Source organism: Meles meles, chromosome 17 (assembly GCF_922984935.1).
Source record: "Meles meles chromosome 17, mMelMel3.1 paternal haplotype, whole genome shotgun sequence".
NCBI lineage: Eukaryota > Metazoa > Chordata > Mammalia > Carnivora > Mustelidae > Meles > Meles meles.
Genome location: NC_060082.1, coordinates 4,803,463 through 4,824,019, shown reverse-complemented (window position 1 = coordinate 4,824,019; position 20,557 = coordinate 4,803,463). Strand labels below are relative to the sequence as shown.

The 20,557-nt window shown below is 57.6% G+C and overlaps 1 protein-coding gene across 1 annotated transcript in view; it reads right to left on the bottom strand.

The window, feature by feature from the left end:
- Positions 1-2,945: 2,945 nt before the first annotated feature.
- LOC123927646 (sodium/potassium-transporting ATPase subunit alpha-4) overlaps positions 2,946-20,557 on the bottom strand; it is a 28,836-nt gene continuing 11,224 nt past the window's right edge. Inside the window, exons 11-22 of the mRNA XM_045982322.1 lie at positions 17,648-17,837; positions 17,351-17,523; positions 13,426-13,562; positions 12,993-13,143; positions 12,569-12,737; positions 11,145-11,299; positions 10,864-10,987; positions 9,385-9,530; positions 6,614-6,744; positions 6,400-6,501; positions 3,143-3,234; positions 2,946-2,974 (exon numbers count right to left, since the gene is read on the bottom strand). Coding sequence (XP_045838278.1) covers positions 2,946-2,974; positions 3,143-3,234; positions 6,400-6,501; positions 6,614-6,744; positions 9,385-9,530; positions 10,864-10,987; positions 11,145-11,299; positions 12,569-12,737; positions 12,993-13,143; positions 13,426-13,562; positions 17,351-17,523; positions 17,648-17,837 — 1,599 coding nt within the window. The remainder of the gene's footprint in view (positions 2,975-3,142; positions 3,235-6,399; positions 6,502-6,613; positions 6,745-9,384; positions 9,531-10,863; positions 10,988-11,144; positions 11,300-12,568; positions 12,738-12,992; positions 13,144-13,425; positions 13,563-17,350; positions 17,524-17,647; positions 17,838-20,557) is intronic.

Below are 20,557 nucleotides of genomic sequence, written 5' to 3'. Positions count from 1 at the left end.
AGGAGGAGACCCTGCGCTTCCCTTTCAGGAACCAGGACCAAGGATGAGGTCATTCTCTGCATAAAAGACGGAGCCTCCTGCGATTAGGGCCGCTGGCCCCGCCCCAGCCGCTTTCCTTGCCTCACTCAGTCTGGACGCAGGGGGAGGACGGGGCGTGGGGCCAGGAGCACTGGCTGGCGTCCACCCTGCCGAATTGCGATTTGGGGTTTCTCTCCACGGGCCCGAGCCGAGAAGGGGAAAGTCCTGAGTTCTGCCTCCTCCTCGTGCTCAGCACAGACTCGATCAAAGGGGACTCAGTGCTCTAGGGCACAGCGGGGAGGGGTGGCTCCTGGGGCCTGGACCGTCCTCAGGAGGGACAGTTGCTGAGCATATTCTGACAAAGAGGATCAGGTGCAAAGGCCGGGAAGACGTTAACTCGGGGAAAACCTGAAGATGGGGCCCTGCACCAGAGCCGGCGGGGGCGGGGTTCGTTCTGTGCACTTGAGAGCCCCGGTGGAGTGGGGGGAGGGGCTCTAACTTCCTGCCCCCCAGGTGGGGACGAGTTCGGCTCTGGGTACCTAGGAAGGAAAGACCCTTTTCATGGCCCTCCAGGGCTCCTACCAGGCACAGGTAAACTGAGGCACGAGGGAGCCCAGGGGAGAGGCTAGATCGAAGCCCTCCGCCGCCCTGAGCTACCTCTGATTTTGGAGAGGGAGGGTTTGTTTTGCACCCGGGCAGGGACATGAAATTGTGTTAGAAGAACAACTTTCCCCCTCCTGTGGGGAGCGAAGCAAGCAAGGCCACTGAAAATCTCAAGAACGTGGCAGGAGGCTCCCAGAGAGACAGCTGCCCCTGGGGCAGGAGAGGCCAGAGCTAACCTGAGCTGGGCCTGTTTGAGCTAAAGAGGCCTCGGAACCCATCTCCTGGCCTCAAAGGAAAGCCACCGAGCTGCCCACAGCCGCAAGCCATGGCCTGGGCCAGACGGCTGGCCCAGGCCATGGAGGGAGGGTGTGAGTTTCTGATTTCTGCTGCTCTCTGGGGGAGGGGCAGATGCTGGAACCTTGGACCTGCCCCTCAGCACCCCCAAGGGTGTGAGATGGGGCTAAAAGGTGACCCGGCCCCGCACTCCCCCCAGTCCATCCCAGCAGCTGCACCCTCCCCTCCTGCTCCCCACCCCGCACCCCTGCTGCTTTGTTCCCCACTTTCTGCTCTGTCCCTTCCCTCTGAGCCCCTTTCTTCAGGCCCTTGGACTTAATAGGCCTCAGCAGCGGGTATCAAATGACCCAGAGTTGGGGCCTCTGTATTTTTAACCCACCAGACGCCCGAAGCTCCTGCCACTGAAACCGGAGTTGCCGGCGAGTTGCTGGCCCCTCGGCACTTCCCACCCCCCCCCACCCCGCTCTCTCCCCACGCCCCGGCCCCTCCATCTTCCAGGCCTGGTACAGCAGCCCAGTCAGCAGCAGGGGAAGGACCCCAGACCGATATAGCCCTGTCCCTAGGGGACCTGCTGCTGGAGGAGGGCGGGTGACAGGTGGGAGAGACCTCGGCGGGAGCTGGGTGCAGGGACTGAGCCGCGGGCTCCACCTTACAGCCGCCTTCTGGGCGCTCAACCTCCAGACCCTCCAGGGACCTTTCCTCCTCAAGACCCTATTCTGGTTCTGCCCCAACTCTCATTGCGAGTTTGGGCTCTAAGTAGTTACAGGCGTAAGTGCTGGAATCAGACAGACCTTGGGGGACTGGTCAGGGAAACAGGGCGGGTGCTCCAAGTGTACTTGCTGTGTGAGTTACCGGACAGTGAGTTACCGGACAGTGTGCTTCGGGCGCTCGCCACACTGGGCTGTCCCTTAATGCACGTGCTTTGTTTCTGGTGACGGTCCGCCACTTCCAGCAGGCTTCCTTGGCATTCTCTCTGCCCTGCATGCTTCGCGCTCAGCCCCCAGAGAGGTGTGACCATGACGACCTCCAGGGCAAAGTGGACCGTCTCACAAAGCAACAGCCAGTACAGGGGTGAAGAGGAAGGGGGAGCCACCTCTGAGGGTTTGAGGGAGGGGCAGGGAGGGGGGGCAAGGGCCCAGGGCTCCTCCTCTTCCTCCCCAGAGACACAGCCAGGAGCCTGGGCCCTGCTTCTCAGGCTCCAGAGACCAGACCTTTGGGAATGTCCATCCCCCTGGGCAAAGCCAGGGGTGAAGGGGCAGGGCGCTTCACCCAAAGTCAAGGCTACGGGATCCAGAATGATGGGATGGGGTCGAGGTGCTGGAGGGCAGGGACCAGCGTCCCATCCCCAGAGGAAGGCTGTGTCCCACATTCACCATTCACCGTGGGACGCTTCCCAAGTCCTGTTGGACCTTGGGTTCTTCATGGACAACCTAAGGTCTTTCCTAGCACCAAGTTCCACAATGAGTCCATGCGCCACTCTGAACTGGGGTGCTGCGGTCCCCTCTCGAGTCTGGGGCTCTGCTGCTCCTCTCTCACCTCACCCCTGCCTCTGACCCTGCCCCACTGTCCAGTCCTCGCTTTCCCTTGGCGCTTTGGACTTTAAGTCGGGGGCCAGCTCTCAAGGGGCAGTGATGCTTGATTCCGACCCCCTCCCAGCCCCAACTCGGCCCCTGAAAGGCCGCCCCGCCCAGCTCCCATGGAGACCTCGGAGACACCGTCACAGTAGTCCCCTCTTTGCAGAAACCAGATGGACGCATCCAGCCAGGTGAGGACCCCTGCAAACATTTACTGTTGAGACTGGCTACTGATTCAGCAGGACAGCCGGACGCAGGCTGTGCTGGGCCTCCACCTCCCCAGGGCCCTCCGTCCAGCCCCAGGACTGCCTGTCTCTCTCCTCCCAGGTAATCCATCCCAGCACCTCTGCCCTGACTCGTGCTCTCTCGGATGCGCCCAGCTCACAACCCCGCTACCCACCCAGCCCTGGGACGCCCCCCCCCGCCCCCGCACGGGAAGCTCTTCTTTTGCTGAGTTCAGTAGTAGGTCTCTCTCTCCAGCCACCCTGTGGATGAGAGGAGACCAGGGTGAACTGGGGAAGGTGGAGGGGAGCCCACTAAGGAGGGAGGAGAAGGGGTGAGGAGAGAGGGACCCGGCCCCCTGGGAACCAGGTGGGAGGGGAGAGCCGGTCGGGAGGCTGGAGATGCCTTGGAGCAGGGAGCGGGGCCCTCACCGCCAGGATGACATCGGATGGTGAGTTTTCTAATTTCATCATAGATAAAGATGAGAAGGCTGTAGGGAATGGCACAGAGCCACCAGGGTAGCCTGTGGGGGACAAGTGTTGGTCAGGAGGGCGGGATCGAAGGACCAGAGGAGGGCAGGTGCAGAGAACCGAGCATCTCATCACCGGCTGGAGGGCTGAGCCCTAGTCCTGGTGAGGTCAGAGCCGGGTGGGGGAGGGAGGAGATGGAAACCCAAGAAGCCAGCGACAACAAAACGGGACAAACTTCGCGTTAGAGGTACCCGCAGTGCTCCTAGCTTCTGCAGTCGCTCAGGGAGACCCCTGTTGCCTTACCGGTCTTCTGGGCCTTGTGCCCCCAAAGGGGAGGGTGGTCTGAGCAGGAGGGGTCTCCCTGGGACTACACCTGTGGGGTAGTTCCCTGAGGAATGGAGACACTTGTCCATGTTGCGAACATGGGGAACGTTTTTCTTCCGGAATCTCTTCTGTCTTTAGAGGCCAGGGAGACTCTGGGGAAGAGTCAAATCACAGCCATGTTTGTTCCCTTGGGTGATAGGGAGGTGGTCTAGCCCAGTGGCATCACTCTGAGCCACGAAGCTCACTGTTTTCCAGTAGCTGCATTAAAATAAGTAAAAAGAAATGGGGGCAATTCATTCTAATACTAGGTTTTTATTTAACCCAATATATCCAAAGTATCATCGTGTGCACAGGGAACCGAAGTAAACATTATGAAGGAGGTAGGTTACAAGCTTCTTCTCCCCTAAGTCCTTGGGGTCTGGGGAGTATTACACGCTGAGGGCATGTCACACGTCAGACACCGGACTTTCCAAGGGTCAAGAAAATGTAATCCAACCCAGACAGGAAAGCTGTGCTCAGTGGGACAGTCTCTGAGAGTCTACGTCTGCAGTAACTAGAGATTACGAGCCCCGGTTCTCAGTCTCACTAGCCACATTGCAAGAGCTCAGTAGCCAGTGACTGAAGGAGGGTGTTGTGGGAAAGAAAAATTAAATTTCCATACTGCCTCCAGCCCGCTGACGCTGACGAGTCCTTGAACCAGGCCGAGTGACATGCCTGTAGGGATTCAGCTGACTTGATGCTCATACCTTGCTAAGGACCAAAGGCCATCTTAGCCCAACTCCCAGGACCCTGTAAGTTTACTTCAACATAAAGAAATTCCTCTGGAAACTTCCTTTATCTCTACCCTCTCATGATACATGTTGGTAGTCATCCACCAAGGATATGACCCGTTGATATACATCTGAGGCGTCTGAGGACTCAGGTTTTATTGGAGGGTCATAAATGACTGTTGACCTTTTCCTAACAATAGGAAAACGTCCCCCTCAGGGTCCTGGAAACCGTGCCTCCAAAATTCCTTAGAGACTGATGACGGGTCCCTAGCGCCCTCCCAACTTGAAAGTATAGAACCAGGAGTTCCTGGGGGCTCAGTGGTGAGGGTCTGCCTTTGGCTCAGGTCATGATCCCAGAGTTCTGAGATTGAGCCCCACATTGGGCTCTCTGCTCGGCAGGGAGCCCGCTTCTCCCTCTGCCCTTCCCCTTGCTCGCGCTGTCTCTCTCACTATCTCTCTCACTGTGTCAAATAAATATATAATATATATTTTTTTTAAAAAATGAAAGTATATAATCAGCCCCAGAGCAGCTCTTTCTGCCCAAGGGGCCTGTCCCCGGGCTTTAACAAAACTACCTTTTGGCACCAAAGACATCTCAAGGATTCCTTTTTGTCCATCGGCTTTGAACCCCGATGTCTCTCCGGCGTCAGGTTCGGCTGCAGTCTTGGCCAGCGGGGGCCTCGACCGGAGTTCATCCCACGTGCACACGCGCTTCCACGCACACGGCCACAAACTCACTCAACAGCAATCGCCAATGTGTCCCTCCGTGTCTGTGTAGGGCACGAGGGACTAAAACTGATGGCATGATGATGGCCTTTGATCTCAAGGAGCTCAGGTGGTCCGGGAAGCGAAGATAGAAAAAGAGCCGAAGGGTAATGTTAGGTGACTGTGGTCAGGGTGCGTACAGGAAGTTTGGGAGCCCAGTTAACGCCCCACTGCGTCAACAAGGACTTGAATGTTGACATCGCTAGCAACAGCAATCAAGCGCCTATGAACAAAGCTCCCACAGTGACCCACGCCACCGTGCTGGGTGCCCTGTACACATTTCTGCCCATAGTTCTCACAAGGGTCCGCCCGGCGTGTAGGACGCATGAACGGCTGAGGCTCAGCTGGGTTACACGCTGTCCAGAATAATACACAGCAGAGTCGAGATGCAAGCCTGGGCTCGTCAGTATCTAAGGGCAGCGCCAGTGTCTGGTATTAAACATTAATTGGGCACCGACAGTCTACAAAGCGTTGTATAAAACGCTGCAAGAGACAGAAAGGTGAGTGAGGTGTGTGAATTTGTAGAGACGAGCTGGAAGCACACAGTCTGAGTCAGGAATGGGCTGCCTTCGCAGGTTGGGGTGATGGGGGGCATGGTGGTTTTGCTTTCTTCCCTGTAAACTTTTTTTTTAAGATTTATTGATTTATTTTAGAGAGGTAGAGAGAGCTTGTGCTCATGCAAATGGGGATAGGGGAGGGGTAGAGGGACAGAGAGGGGAAGCAGCCTCCCCACTGAGCACGGAGCCCCAAGGGGCTCGATCTCAAGACCCTGAGATCATGACCTGAGCCAAAGCCAAGAGTCAGATGTTCAACAGACTGAGCCCCCCAGGAGCCCCTCCTCGTAAATTTGTTCACAACAAGGATATTCTAATGGAAAAAAACAATACAAAACAAAACCAAAAACATGAGCCTGTGTTGAGGAGAACAAGGTAGCAGACAGTAGGACTTCCTGCATGCCCACTCACAGACGCACCGTGACCGGGTCTGCCTCCGCGCGGCACAACTAGCCACGCGTGGATCAGGCCGTTTTCATGTTTACTTCCGCCCCAAGCCACTTGTACCCTTGAACAGCTGTGCCACCCGGCACCGTCAAAAAGATGCCCTCGGGTGGAGCGCCGGCAAGTCTGCTGAATTTCCGTGTCTCGTGGGGTGCCATCACTCGGCACGGGGACCCCCACCCCTCCCTACATAAGACGCGTTTTTGTCCCTAAAAAAACAGACGGTTCTCCTTGCATCACCCAGGGTGGCCCAGTCCATCCCCACAGCCCCCAGCTGGCGGCTTCCTCTCCCGGGGTCTCCCTGTGTTGGAGACCCCCCGCCCCCCGCCCCCCGCAAGCCTGTGTCCCTTCCCTCACTCACTTGAGTGGGTACATCCTCAGGGCTGTGTCCATGCCGGGTGCGTAGGACAGAAAAGCAGCCAGGAAGGTCTCCTCCAGGATCCCGAATATTAGAATCTTGTTTCTGGGAAGAAATGGGGAAGGGTGTGCTGGAGAAGGGGAGGGAGAGGTAGGGGAGCGGCACCCCCCCCACCATGTGTGGGCAGGAGGGGGGCCGGGGGGGCCGGGGTGCTCACTTCATGCCCTGTTGGAAGACTGAGTTGCGGCGCGTCTTGCAAATGATGAGGTCGGCCCACTGCACGACCACGATGCTGGCGAAGAAGGCCGTGTGGCACGTGAACTCCAACACCTTCCGCTGCTCGTAGGTCTGGGGGAGGGCGGAGTAGAGACGGCTTGTGTCAGAAGGGATCGGTCTGCCTCCCAGGCTCTCTCCCTCCCCACCCTCCAAGGCCAGGCCCCCACCCTTCCTCCCATCTCTTCTCAGCACTTTCCGTGTTCTGAGTTGTTTACTTGCTTTCCTGACCCACTGAGAGCCACGCAAGGGCAAGCACCTGTCTCCCTGACCTTGGCGCTGCCCTCCCATGCTTAGTTCAGGGCTTGCAGGTGTGCGGCTGCGAAGTGTTCAACAGGTGAGGAGGAAGGGTGGTGAGAGGAGGAAGGCAGACCGAGAGCCGAGGAAGGAGCTCCGAAGGGGAGGGGGCGCGGAGGGCATCTGGCCACAGAGAGGCGGAGACCGGGGGTGGGGATTGGCACGGGAGAGGAGCGCTCCCCCACGGGGTCTTCCTCGCTTCCGTACGTGACACGTGACGCATAAGGAACCTAAGTCTAGGGGGAAGAGAAGTAGGCTGGCCGGCCAGCGCCAGAGCAGCTCCCGCGGGGTCACCGAGGACGTGGGCGCACGGAAAGGCGCGTCTCCATTAGACCGGAGAAGAAGGCCGTGTTTCAAAGATGAGCACGGCATGGTTCTGACTGGTAGACTGAGCACAGAATTTGAGACCCTGGAGGACTGAGTGACAGCGAGACGCCACGCACGGAGCCTTGAGAACTGTGGCGCGTGGAGGGGGATATGCTGCCTTGAGTGCTTGGAGCACAGAGGCTGACGTTGATTATCCCTGTGCTGCGCCGGGAGCCAGTCCCATGGGCCCATTTGTGACGTCCCCGTCACTGCCACCAGCACGGTCAGCCACCCGCACCCCAGCAGCCCGTGGCTGCTGGCTGATTTCAGCTCTGACGCCCCGACTCGCCCGCTCCTGTCCTAGGTTCTGGGAATTCAGACATCCGTGTGGATGACCCTTCCAGCACCACGGTCTCCCTCTCCAGGGAGGTGGCCCTCCGCTCCCCACCGGGGCTGCTGGTGCCCATGGCACACCCCGGATCTGTCCCTGCCAAAAGCTAGCTTCTCTGGGATTTCCATTCCAAGCATCCGTCCTCTCTGACCACAGCTTTGACCTCTCCATCCCGCCCACTCTGGGGTCTCAATTCCAACACTTCCCGGACTCTGCTCGGACTCGAGTTCCATGGATCCTGTAGGTTACATATTTGGTCATTAGCTGTCTCCCTCCCAACCCCCCGCTCCTAGCTCGAGTAATAACTCGACCGTATTTTTTCACGACTATCCCCCCAGTGCCAGAAGAGCATCTGGTACGTAGAAGATGCCTCATGGATGAGGAAGTGATCAGTGGAATTGATGGCGAGACGTATTTAGAGGGTAGGGAGCTCTCCCTGGTTCTAGCAGTCTATGGTGTCCTTCCTGGTTGGGGCGGGGGGGATGGCTCCCTATGAGATTATCTGCAGATTATGGCAGGGAAGAGACATAGACCCTGCCTTTATGAACTTTCTTCCTCCGGGCAATTGTTCTCAACCCATTCCGCAATACTTCAAGATGTCTTGATGTAATTTGGTGCTACTTCAAATTAATTTTAATTACCTTTAATTTATTACAAATAAATATGTTGAGCTGTGTCTTAGCAGCAGGGAGATGTTATCAAGATATTAAACTAACAAAGACTAGACTTGAGGATCGAGGAGATGCTGACAAGGTAATGACTTTGGGCATCATTATACCCAGGAGTGATCTTGATGGCTGGGAACAATTGACCTCTGATGGCCTCATGGGGGCTCGGCTAGGGGAAGCCAAGTATGTACCAGGAGTGCCTTTCCAACAACCAGGATTCTAACCTACTTTTGAGAAACCTACAGTTAGCTTGGTTTGGAGGCATCATGGAGGAGGAGGAAGGTGCCAGGCAGGAACCAGAGTGGAGCTCCCGCAAAGCCTTTCTAGGGATGCCCCGTGGGACCCAGTGCAAGCCGCCAAGCCTTTCTAGACTCAGTTTCCTTGTTTACAGACTGATGAGAACAGACTGTGTGTCTCCTGTGGACTCTGCATCCTCTGCGGTCCTGCGAGTCTAGCAATAACTGGTGTTCACTGCCGCTGTTTTACAGATCGGGACAGGCATGTTCTCAGATAGGAAAAAAACACACTAAAATTCTTGGACACATCCTGTTGGCCAGAGGGCTTCCGTCTGAACCTCATTCATCTTGGGTTTTAGGAAAAACTGCTTGATGTGGAACAAGTTTAGAGAGGTGAGAAAGGGAGATACAAAGCACATGGGTTTTCAGACTCGAAGTTGTATTATTTGAACTCCCATGGAAGGAGGGAGGAAACAGAGAGAAGACCCACACTCACTTCTGGGGTAATGATGCCAAGAACCTGGAAACACAGAAATCAGCCCCCCAAAAGTTGACATGAGGAGGAAGACCTCCAGGTCCAAGGAAGCCAGCAGGGTAAGGACAGGTGACAGACAGCGGGAACGAACAGAGATGAAGTCATCGTTTGGAAAGTCTTCCTTTGAAGAGGATTTGCTGATGCAACGGGAGATTGAGGTCACGTAGGACTGGAGAGGAGGCGGCGTCAGCTCTGTCTGTCTGCTGCTTGTATATGCCGCTCTCCCCTGTCCCTTCTTCACTCTTACCCGTCACTGTCTCAGGCGTCACCCCCTCAACTCACCCACTGCTGTCCGTAGCTGTCCTCCAGGTCATTGGAGAACCGGTCCTCCCAGTTCAGGCGGATACCCAGCAGGTCAAGGGGCTTGAAGCCGTTCTCGGCCAGGATCACGAAGTAGGTGAAGAACCCAGCCAGAGCCTGGATCATCCCTGTGAATGACAGTCACGGGACAGAGGGACCTGGCTCAGAGCAGGACCTCAAAAGGCAGACCATGGAAGGTCATGGCCGTGTTCTAGCTGGGCTGATGGGTGTCTGAGCTTTCAAGGCTGAAGACGCTCGCCATCAGCGACCTGATCTCTTCACTTTGTGAGGCTTGTCTCCAAGCCCCGACATTTGTCTCGGGGCCCTAAACCAGAGTCATCTCTGAGTCACAGAACCTGAAAACTGAAAGGACCCTGGAGAGGATCCTTTTTTCTTTCCACGGAGCGAGCGCCAGACTCTTCTGCGTCCACTTCCTCTCACATGTGGACCCCATCGGGTCCTGTCCTCTCTTCGAGTCTCCCCCTCTGCCCCTGGCCCGTCCTTTCGTCGACACCTGCGTCTGCCAAGCCCGGCCATGGCGATAGCGGACGCCAGCGTCTGTCCGCCGCCTGCTGAGTGGCGTGCCAAGTCCCCGTGGACTCGATCCTCACAACCGTGAGCTATCATTCACCTTTCAGAGGTGGGGACCTGCCGCACAGAAAAGACTCAGCCCTCGTCCAAGGTCATACAGGCAGTAAGCGGCGAGGCTGGGATTCAGACACAGGTCTGCCTTCTAAATCTGTGCTTTCTCCGTGTGTTTCCTCCTCTAGACCTTGGGGAGCCTCACCGGCTGCCTGGAACACGGCCCCGGCAACTCGGGAACAAAGACTTCTAACGGCTCGCCCGTGCCTTTTGAGGCTGCCCCGGGGAAGCGCTGCCTGTAGCCCCAGCCTCACCCCTGCGGCGCCTTTCTCACGCGCCGGGCGCCCCCACACCGGCCATCGCTCTTCCACAAGCAGGCCTGTGAGTTCCCCTCCTCTGGCTCGCGGGGCCTCTGCGACCTTCCAGTACCAGGCGCGAGTCCTGCTCCCCCCACCCGCCTCCCCGACCGTCCTCCTGGCCCCTGAGCCCCCTGCTCTGTTCCCCTGTCGCACGTTCCGTGCCTGCTCCTTTCTCGGCTCTGGGAAAGATGCCATCGGTCTATGTATGTCTGTTCCTTCTCGGCTGGGCTCTCAAGTCAAGGGCACATCAGACAGCGGTGGCTTTGTGTCCCCAGGGCCCAGGACCCCGTTTGCCGTCATGAGAGCATCTCCCTGACGCCCGTGGCCCAGCAGGTGCTGCCACCCCCCACTGCCCCAGCCCCTCAAGCCTCCGGCCACTGCCCCAGCCCCTCAAGCCTCCGGCCACTGCCCCAGCCCCTCAAGCCTCCGGCCACTGCCCCAGCCCCTCAAGCCTCCGGCCACTGCCCCAGCCCCTCAAGCCTCCGGCCACTGCCCCAGCCCCTCAAGCCTCCGGCCGCACCAATCTGCCCGTAGGCCATGCCGATGAGGCGATTGTTCACGAGGTTGTCAGTCTTCGGATTCCGGGGGGCCCTCTTCATGATGTCACTTTCGGGGGACTCGTAAGCCAAGGAGATGGCCGGGACCTGGAGGACGGAGGGTGGGTGTGACGAGGGACACAAAGTTCAGAAGGAAACACAGGAGTGACTCACGCGAGCTCGGTCCCTCCCCCCGGACACAGCCTTCTCCTGCTCCCCGGTTCGCCTGGCGGCACAGAGAGCCGGCTCCCGGTTTGGGCCTCACCATGTCGGTGCCCAGGTCGATGCACAGGATGGTTATGGTGCCCAGCGGCAGGGGAATGCTGAGGATGATGAAGAGCAGGAAGGGCGTGATCTCTGGGATGTTGCTGGTCAGGGTGTACGCGATGGACTTCTTCAGGTTGTCGAAGATGAGGCGGCCTGGGGGAGGAAAGCGTCCTTCTGTGAGCGGCACCGAGAGGACACCACCCGCACGCCAGCCCCTGGACAGAGAATGCTACAAAGCAGCATCACAGCCCCTGCAAGGGTCTGGAGGTCCGAGACCTCAACCGGGTCTCGTTCCCAGCTTTGCTCCCAAATCACGCGATTCCTCCTTGGAGTCATACTCCTGAGCCCGCCAGGCCTGGACCTCCTTGTCCTCCGATCAGTGGGGCTGATGGCGCCTGATCCCCGAGAGGGAGACAGGGCCAGGCCAGGCCGATTTGCAGACATGTCTGAGAACAGCAGCATAAAGCCTCCGAGAAGTTCAAGGCCAAGGTGGAAAGAGTCCGGACTTGGGTTCCAATCCTGTTTTCTGCCCCAACAGCTTGTGACCTGGGGCCCCTCCCGCTCCCCGAGCCTCATTCCTCCTGCCTTGCAAGATGGCTTGCGTCGCTCCGACGGCCCTTTCAAGAACCATAAGCCCAGCCCCGTTGTCCTTCTGTCCTTGTAATACACAGTGCGGTTCCCTGTCTGTCTGTCCGGCTACGACAGAAACGAAGGAGCACGGGGGCAGGGATTTGTATCTTCTTATCTCGCAGTGTTGCGTCCCAGTGTCTGGAACAGAGCCTGGCTCGCGGCTGGTGCTCGGAACATGTCCGGAACCGAGTGGAACCGACACGGAGCGAAGCGTCGGGATCTCAGGTCTCAGAAAAATGGTGCAGCTGTTACTCTTACGTGGTTTGTCGTACGTTTCAGTAAGATGGACGCAGGCAGGAAGCGGGGAGCCCGGGAAGCAGGACTCGGGGGCTGTCCCGCTCTCTGGTGGGTGTGGTCTGCAGAAGTTTCTGGGAAAGGGGGTGCTCGACCTGCTCGTGCCGACAGTCCCAGATCGGGCTCTGGCTGATCTCACTGCGTCAGCATCATTCAGGCCACCCATTCCCAGGGCCCCCCGCGATGGTGGCGGACGGAGTCATCCCAGAGAACAGCTATGTCTCAGAACCTGGGGCAGGCCCGCTGGAATGTGTGCGAGGGGACAGAGGACACGCCGCGAGACCAGAATCCCGGTCTCCTTCAGTCTGCCCGTGCCTTGGGCCTCATACAGAAGGGCCCCCGAGAGTGACATCCAACCATGGCCAAGTCTAACTGACGGAATCTTGTCTTATACCAACTGTTCTGTCTGTACAGGACCATGGAGGTGGAATGATGGGCAAAGGGACTCCAGCTCCCGCCCGACTGTCACCTGAGTTGATGGGCACCCTGACCCCTCACCCTCCTCCACGCCCGTGACGATGGAGGCAAAGTTGTCGTCCAGCAGGATCATGTCGGCAGCCTGCTTGGACACGTCGGAGCCCGTGATGCCCATGGCGATGCCGATGTCCGCCTTCTTCAGCGCGGGGGAGTCGTTCACACCGTCCCCGGTCACCGCCACGATGGCCCCCTGCACGAGGCCCAGAACGAGTGACGTTATCCCCGAGTTGGAGCAAGACAAGTCCCAGAGGTCACTCTGATCCCATCATCCCTTGTTTCTCGGCCCTTCTGTCTCCTGCTCCTCCTGAGATGAGAAAACTCTCATTGCCTCCAACAGACAACCATCTCGGGGCTCTGGACAGGTTGCTCCTTGGAGCCCCTAACCAGCCTGAGTAGGTTGGGGGCAGGGCTGGGCCAGGCACCCCGGGGCGCCCGGCCCGCTCACCTGCCGCTGGCAGCCCTCCACGATGATGAGCTTCTGCTGCGGCGACGTCCGCGCGAACACGATCTCCGTGTGGCTCTTGAGGATCTCGTCCAGCTGCTCCGACGTCATGTCCTTCAGGTCGGAGCCGTGCACCACGATGGCCTTGGCTTCTCTGAGGGAAGGATTTCAAAAGCCAGTTTCAAAAGACACGCTGCACCCCTCCCTGCTTCCCAACCGCTCCTCCCTTGGCTCTGCGTCCTTCCGTCAAATTCCTCTGAAAACCCACCAACGTAGTCACTTGGTCGTTTTCCTCTTATGTCTTACTTTGCACTAAATAAACCCTACACGTCCTACCGACCGCAGGAACCTCCAGGAACCGCAGGGAATGGGGTCGGCACGGGGCGGCTGAGGATGGGGGGAGACGCAGCGGATCTGAGGTCTCTAGGGGCCCCACCTGGAGTTGATCTGGCTGACAGGGACCTGGAGCCGGACCGCCATGTCCTCCGCGGTCTCGTTGCCTTCTGATATGATGCCCACACCTTTGGCGATGGCCTTGGCTGTGATGGGGTGGTCTCCGGTCACCATGATCACCTGGGTCAGGAGGGGAAGGAGGGGGAGCCGAGTCATCTTCAGGGGGTCCTGGACCCTTAGCCTTGCTCTCCAGGACCTAACAGATCACGGCCTTCATGCCAAGGGGCCATTCACAGTTCATCCCCAAGGACTTCCGCTGTGGTGGCTTCACCCCCTGGGACTGGGTCGGGACCACCAGACCATAACACACAGAATAGTTCGGGTTCTAGGTTTCCCAGGCATAAACTGGGGATTTGGGCATATTACTATATTCGGAATTTCACTGATCGTTCCAGGGCTATCCTGTTTCTTTAAGCTGAAAAGACAAATACCTACACGTAAAACACATGGTAATAAAGGGGCGTTTGGGAAAGTCCGTCTGCTGCCAAAGCATCCCCCAGGCCCAGGTGCGCTCTGACCCTCTTCGTTTCGCTTCCCTGGGCTCTCCCCTGGGTTCCAGCCCTTCGGCAGATGAACAGACAAGACCCAGCCCTGTCCCCTGGCTCCCCAAAGCTCAGCGGCCTGGCTCCGGGCTGTGCTGGCACTCTGTTCCCTGTCAACCCTCCTCCTGCTCCGCGTGGGGCAGCGTGTCTCTGTCCACAGAGGGAGCGCTCGGCCAGAACGGGCCGGGTCCGGGCTGCCTGTGAAGCTTTGCTCTGGCGCGGAGCTAGGCCCATAGCCTGCGGTCCACAAACCGCCGTCAGAGGCAGGAATGAACGCGTGCTTCTCAAGAATCCCGGCCCAGGCTCCCGAGGGCTCTCAGGGGGCACGGCCTTCCCGGCTCGGATGGAGGGAAAGGCAGCTGTGTGGCTGTGACTGAATTGTCCTGGGAGAGTTCTGGAAAGGTCCATCTGTTTGCTTTCAGAGCCTGGAGACGAGCCTGCAGGGAGTTTTTCCCAGAGCCCGTCTCACTGTGAGCTGGCTTGAGAGCAGTGGGACGCCAGGCCAGGCTTGCTGAAGGGAGGTGGTGACGAGGATATCCGTGTGGCCCCAGGCACGCCCGACAGGCCGCATACCCGCACCACGGACGGCGATTGTCCGGATCTCACCAACACGGCCTCGTGGGGTGACTGCCTGCGAGCTTCTGACGTTCGCGATGAGACGCCCTTCAGGCTCCCCACGCCCGGACGGCCTCTCAGGGCTTCTCCGTGGTGACCGGGGACCTGGGGCAGGTGCGCTGTCCTCCCGCCACCCCCCCGCCCCAGCACCTGCCCCGTCTGACCGCTCGAAGGGACTGTTGCGTAATAGTTTCCAGCAGGTCCACCTCCAGGCCAGGCTGGAGATAGAAAAACACCAGGTCGGTCTCCCCAAGCCTGAGTTCTCAGGATGCGAATCCTACCGAGAATGGTTCCCTTTGAGGTAAAGGACATTTCACGGTTTCTGGGATCCGTCAGGGACTTAAGGGACGTCCTCTCCAGCTTGTGGGGGCTGACTGTGGCTCTGTGTTCCCACGTAGTCTTGCGAGCTGCCCTCTGGTCCCCTTGTCCCTTCTCTGCCCACTTCGGGCCCGTCTGAGAGGCGGAGTCCGGTGGTGGTGATACGGCTGTAGGCCTGGCGGCCTGCCTGCCGTCCTTGGAGGAGGCCAGGTTCACTGTGAGGCCCAGACACCTTCACGGCGCTGACAGCCTCAGTGAGCGGCAAATATAAGGGATACTTTTATTCATTTTTAAATTACGTTTATTCCAAGGGCCCGAGCACGTGGCCCGACCTGGGAAGCCCCGGCCCTGCCATCATTTCCTTGTAAGAGCTTTGCTGTTCCGTGACCCCAGGGCTCTGCACCAAGGCCATTTGGGAACCAGCCCTGGGAGGGTCTACCCTGTGCGACAACCCGCCATAGGTCTACTGCATTTGTCCTCCTCCAGGGATGGCATCGTGTGTCCGTCTTACACGCCCCCATAGCGAAAGGGGGGCCGATTCAGAATTTCTCACCGGGTCTGCCCACGTTGTGCCCGCTTCGGGTCCAGGAGATGCGAGAAGTGGTGATGTGAACTATAAGCCTGTGCCCAGGACAGGGACTGGCCCAGACGGCCCAGGGCCTCCTATTTCAGCGGCGGGGCTCCTGCTGGCCGGCCACGGGCGGGGACGACACTCAGGCTAGAGCAGCCCTTTGGCCCCGTTCGGGCCTCCCTGCCTCGGCTGCCTTTGCAAGTCTCTCCATCTAGCTCTGAGGGACCCACAGATCCCCAGAGGAGATGCATTTCATACCCCCATTGTGATTCCCTGTTCCAACGGCCCCCTCAAAGCTTAGAAAACCCGGGTGGGCCCTTCCCCAGCCAGCGCCCACGAGGCGGCGTGGGAGCTTCGAGCGCCGGGGGAAGTCGGGACAAGGGCTGCTCTGTGCGTACCGGCTGTGTCGGAGCTGCAGCTCCAGCGACCCGGCCGCCCCAACAGCGCGTGGCGGTTAGAGACCCCACGCCAAACGGCTCCTACGTCCGTCCCTCGGTTCTCACTCCAGCGGCCAGTCATTGAACTTGGCATGGCCCAGTGGCCCCCAGGCAAACCAGCTCTAACCGACAGCCCCTCGTTCTCCCTAAATACCTCCAGCGCCCCCTGCCCTCCCACCTGCTCCCGAGACCCAAGGTCCGAGATCCAGACTATCAGGCAGAAGCAGGAAAGGCGTCTCTCTCTGACCTGGGAGGACGTAGGGGAGTTTTAGCATGTGACCTGGAACCGGGTTGCAGAACGTCTCAGAACTAGAGGAATCCCGTGAAGTCTGAGCCCTCCTCTGCTCCCGGCCAAGTTGGGGTTCCCACCTCCGGGCGTGTGTTCTGCAGCTGTGTGTCACTCCCGGACTGATTGCTCTGGTTTCTAGCTTTTACTCCTGGACCCGTACCTGTAAGTGCAGCTGTTCACCCCGAGACAGGTGCCCTGAGGGCCCGGCTCTCCACGGCTCAGCCTCTCTGGTGCCCACTCCAGCCCCCAGACCCCTCCCGGCAGCACCTTTCCCCAACACATTCTAGCCCTTTGCTACTCCTGCTGTGGCCTGCAGACCGGCAGCGAGGCATCAGCTGGGAGCTGGTGACAAACGCAGGATATCACGGTGCCTTCGATCTGCAGAACTGAGAGTCGGGCTCCCGACAAAACCCCTAGATGAATCCGTGTGCAACCCTAGGACACCGATTCTCAAACTTACCTGCCTAGTGACATCTCTAAGAAAGTTTTAAGAGGTGGGGCACCCGGGTGGCTCAGTCGGTTAAGTGTCTCTGCCTTCGGCTCAGGCCATGATCTCCACATGGGGCTCCCTGCTCAGCGGGGAGTCTGTTTCTCCCTCTCCCTCTGCTGCTCCCCCTGCTTGTGCGCGCTCTCTCTCAAATGAATAACCCATACATAAAAATCTTTAAAAAAAAGTTTGAAGCATGCAGATGCCTGCCCTGAGAATTTCCTATTTAATGGGTCTGGGGTATGGGCTAAGCATCAGATGCTTTTTTTAAGTTCAATTAATTAATTAATTAAAGTAATCTCTACGCCCAATGTGGGGTTTGAACTCACAACTCTGAGATCAAGAGTCGCACGCTCTACCGAGGGAGCCTCTGGGTTGGGGGGGAGGGCTAGGCATCAGATTTTAAAGGACCCCCAGTGATCTTAATGTTCGAGGCAAGACGGGATTCTGACTACAGAAGAAACTCACTATTTCCTATTAGGTTCTCTGTTAAGATGAAGAATCATAAGCTCAAGGAAACAGACATCAATTCAGTTAAACCGAGATTATGATGACCCTATTCTAGGCGAGGCTTTCTACGGTTGCTTCGGGTTGTGACGGGTCGGGGGCCTTCAGGGACGCGGGACGCGGGACGTGGTCAGGAGTTTACCTTAATCCCTGCACTACGACACTTGCCCACAGCGTCAGGCACTGCAGCTCGGGGAGGGTCAATCATGGATATGAGCCCCACAAAACAAAGGTTATCCATGGGAAAATTGATTTCATCTGTATTAAACTTGAATCCCTTGGGGAAAGTGCTCGGCAGAGTCAAGAAGCAGAACCCTGGGGAGAGACAGAGGGGCCAGTAGTCATTCAGCAGCCTGCAGCCCTGTCTCGCTCACCCCAACATTTTCCATATTTCACTCCACGAATAACCATTTGGATGTTAGCTTGCGCAGCCCCTTACCCAGCACACGTTCCCCCAGGCCGCCTAGTTCCAGGTAGGTGTTCTGGAAGTCTCTCCTCATCTCGTCGTCCATGGGGTACTCCACCCCCTTCAGAAGGTAAGAAGAGCAAAACTCTAAGATCCTCTCCGGGGCCCCCTTCATCATCAGCGCGTGGGTCTCGGAGCTGTCGTCCTGCAGGTGGATGGACACCTGGGGACGAGACAGGGAGACTCCTTGCGGCAGGAGGGGGAGCAAGGGTTGGGGCAGAAAAGCAGGGGAAGTTTTTGAGGGTAAAACAGTAGGCTACTCGGTCCACATGCCCCTCCCTGTTTCCTTTGTCCCCTAACTCCAATGCAGCGCCCTCCCTCCGGTCAAGTCCAACTCAGGGTCCAGCCCACCCCTCCTCCTGCCCGGGGATCCCAGCCTGCTGTTATTTGCACACAGATCTCTGCTATCTCCGCTGGAGCTCAGGATACAAGCAGGTTCTCACTTCTGGGAAGCATAAGCGTGGTCCCGGCAGAGGCAGCAGGGGAGACAGAGAAGAGAACGTGGGGGCCACAGGCCTGCGTCCCACCAGCCGGGATGCTTTGTGATCTCAGGCCAATCCGCTGAACCTCTCAAAACCTCAGTCCTTTGATATGATGCAAAAGATTCTGTGCTGCCGACTTCATTGGGTTTTTATGAGACACAGTACAGTCAAAAACCCACATGGATCTTTGGGCTCCGCCAAACCTAGCTCCTGACATAGTTCGCTGTCGACCCAAAACCTTGCCAATAACATCAACAGTCACTTAACACGTATTCTGTGTGTACTAGGTATTACAGGCTGTGTCCTCAGAGTGAAGTGAGCTCGAGAAAAGAAAATGTTGGGAAAATCACCAGGAAGAGAAAGTTCACGGACAGTACCGTACGGTGCTTATCGAGAAACATTCGTGTTTGTGTGAGAAACGTCCGTGCTGTTTGGGGGTCAGATCATCTGTAAAAAAGTACTTTGAAAACCACAAAGCACAATCCAGAAATAGGCTCGTCATCGTCAACCCTCTGCCACTCTCCCAGCAGCGTGAGAAGTCCCAGGGGCTCGAGGTGGGATTGGGGTTGGGGTTGGCGTGGTGGGCTGGGAGCAGGAAGGCCAGATTCAGAGTGGATCCGAGGAGATCACAGGCCAGGAGGAGAGGGGGATGAGATGCATTTCGGTTTGGCATTTTCCCTTGATCTCTGATCTGTGAGCAGGAACTGTGATGGAGTTCCTCTTCTGAGCCAGGAGCTTCCTGGTATGAAGGCTGTTGGGTCAGCAAACCGGCATCTTGAAAGGAGCGGGGGACAGAGGGTGCCGGACCATACTGTCCCAGAGGATAACCAAGGTGGGAAGCTTGTGCGTAAACTGCTGTTAAAACCATCCCATTAAAAACCTTCAAATATTTCCTATAATTCTGTTATATTCAAAATATGCCTAAGCAGTTAAGAGGGAAAATCTTAACTTGTTTAACCAGAAAGCTGTTAAGAGGTTTAAAAAGCTTGATTTCCTGAGTGCGTAATACGTATTTGTTCCCTATTTACTGGGGATTATTGGAGGAGGCAGCAAGACCTACGGATAAGCCAGTAATTTGGCCACAAAAAAAAATCGTATCTTGATAGAAATTACAGAGAAAAGATGGGAGAAGTCTGGCAGTATCAGAACAGAGACGCTGCCTTTCATTTCAGTCTGAGAGTGAGGAAGACACGAAGCCTGCAGGTGACAAGGGCTGGGATGGCCTCGAGGAGCGGGGGGCTCCGCTGACCCCAGAGCTCAGCCACGATGGCTGCGCCTGGCTGGCCGAGCTCCCCCGGGCGGGCGCCATGGAGAAAGAGCTGGTCCTTTGCACAGGATACTCAGAAAACGCACCGACTTCGTCATTTGGGAGAAACGTGCTATTTTGTTGGACATCCCAACAAATATCATGATATGTTTTGCTTTTATTTTAAATCACACGAAGGAACAAGTATGTACTTCGCAGTCCCGGGCTTTACGCCGGTCCCGCCAAGCACGGAATTCTTGCCTGGGTCGTGAGGCCACTGAACATCAGAAAAAAGCAGGAGTGAGTGAGACCCGTCTTACCCATGGACCCAAAGCCGGCCCGGACAGAAAAGCTCGGCGTCTGTCTCTTTCACTCTCACTCGCTCAGCGTTCAGTGTGAAAAGATAGGCAGTCGGGTCCTATAAACTCGAAACTCCACATAGCTTTTGATACTGTATTATTATTTTTTTAGTTATCATTTTTTCCCCTCGCGAGGAATATTTGGGGGCTCTACTCTCTCAGCAGCGTTCCCACGCGACGCTTGACCGGCTCGCCCACGCACAGAGCCCCGCTCAGCTTCTCTGTGTTGTTCTGATGTTCGTCCCTGAGCTGCCGAGTGAGTACGGTTCTGGGTTTCTAAGGCCGGACGACAAAACTGACTTTTGGGGAGTCTCATTGCTTCTCTGTCACCCACGCCTGAACGTCTGACCCTCCTGGTAGCCCATGCACTTGGAGAATGCCCCTTCCCTGAGCCGACCACAACTGTGCTGGGGGCCCTAAACCTGACTGGTGGCGCTCCAGTCCTGGTGACACCCGGGCCCCCTCCCCCGGCTCCCCCCACAACCCCCTCCCTCTTCAAGGTGGGACCTCACGTAGGAGGGTCCCCCTGGCTTTGCCAGCTGTCCCCTGCTCCCTGGGGTTGGTGCCCCACCACTGCGAATCCCCTTCCCTCGTCACGCCTGCCTGGGGACAGAGCTTCACAAAGGTGCTGGGGCCCCGCCCGGTCATCCAGCTGTTAGAATCACAAACCTGGGATGCAGTCGGGGCTTCCAGGGAGCTCCTTGCAAACCCAGCCTTGTTCCGCAGGAGCAAACCTTGCAGGAACCCCAGAGACGCGCACGGCTGTACCTGCACAGCTGCAGGAGACTCTACCGCG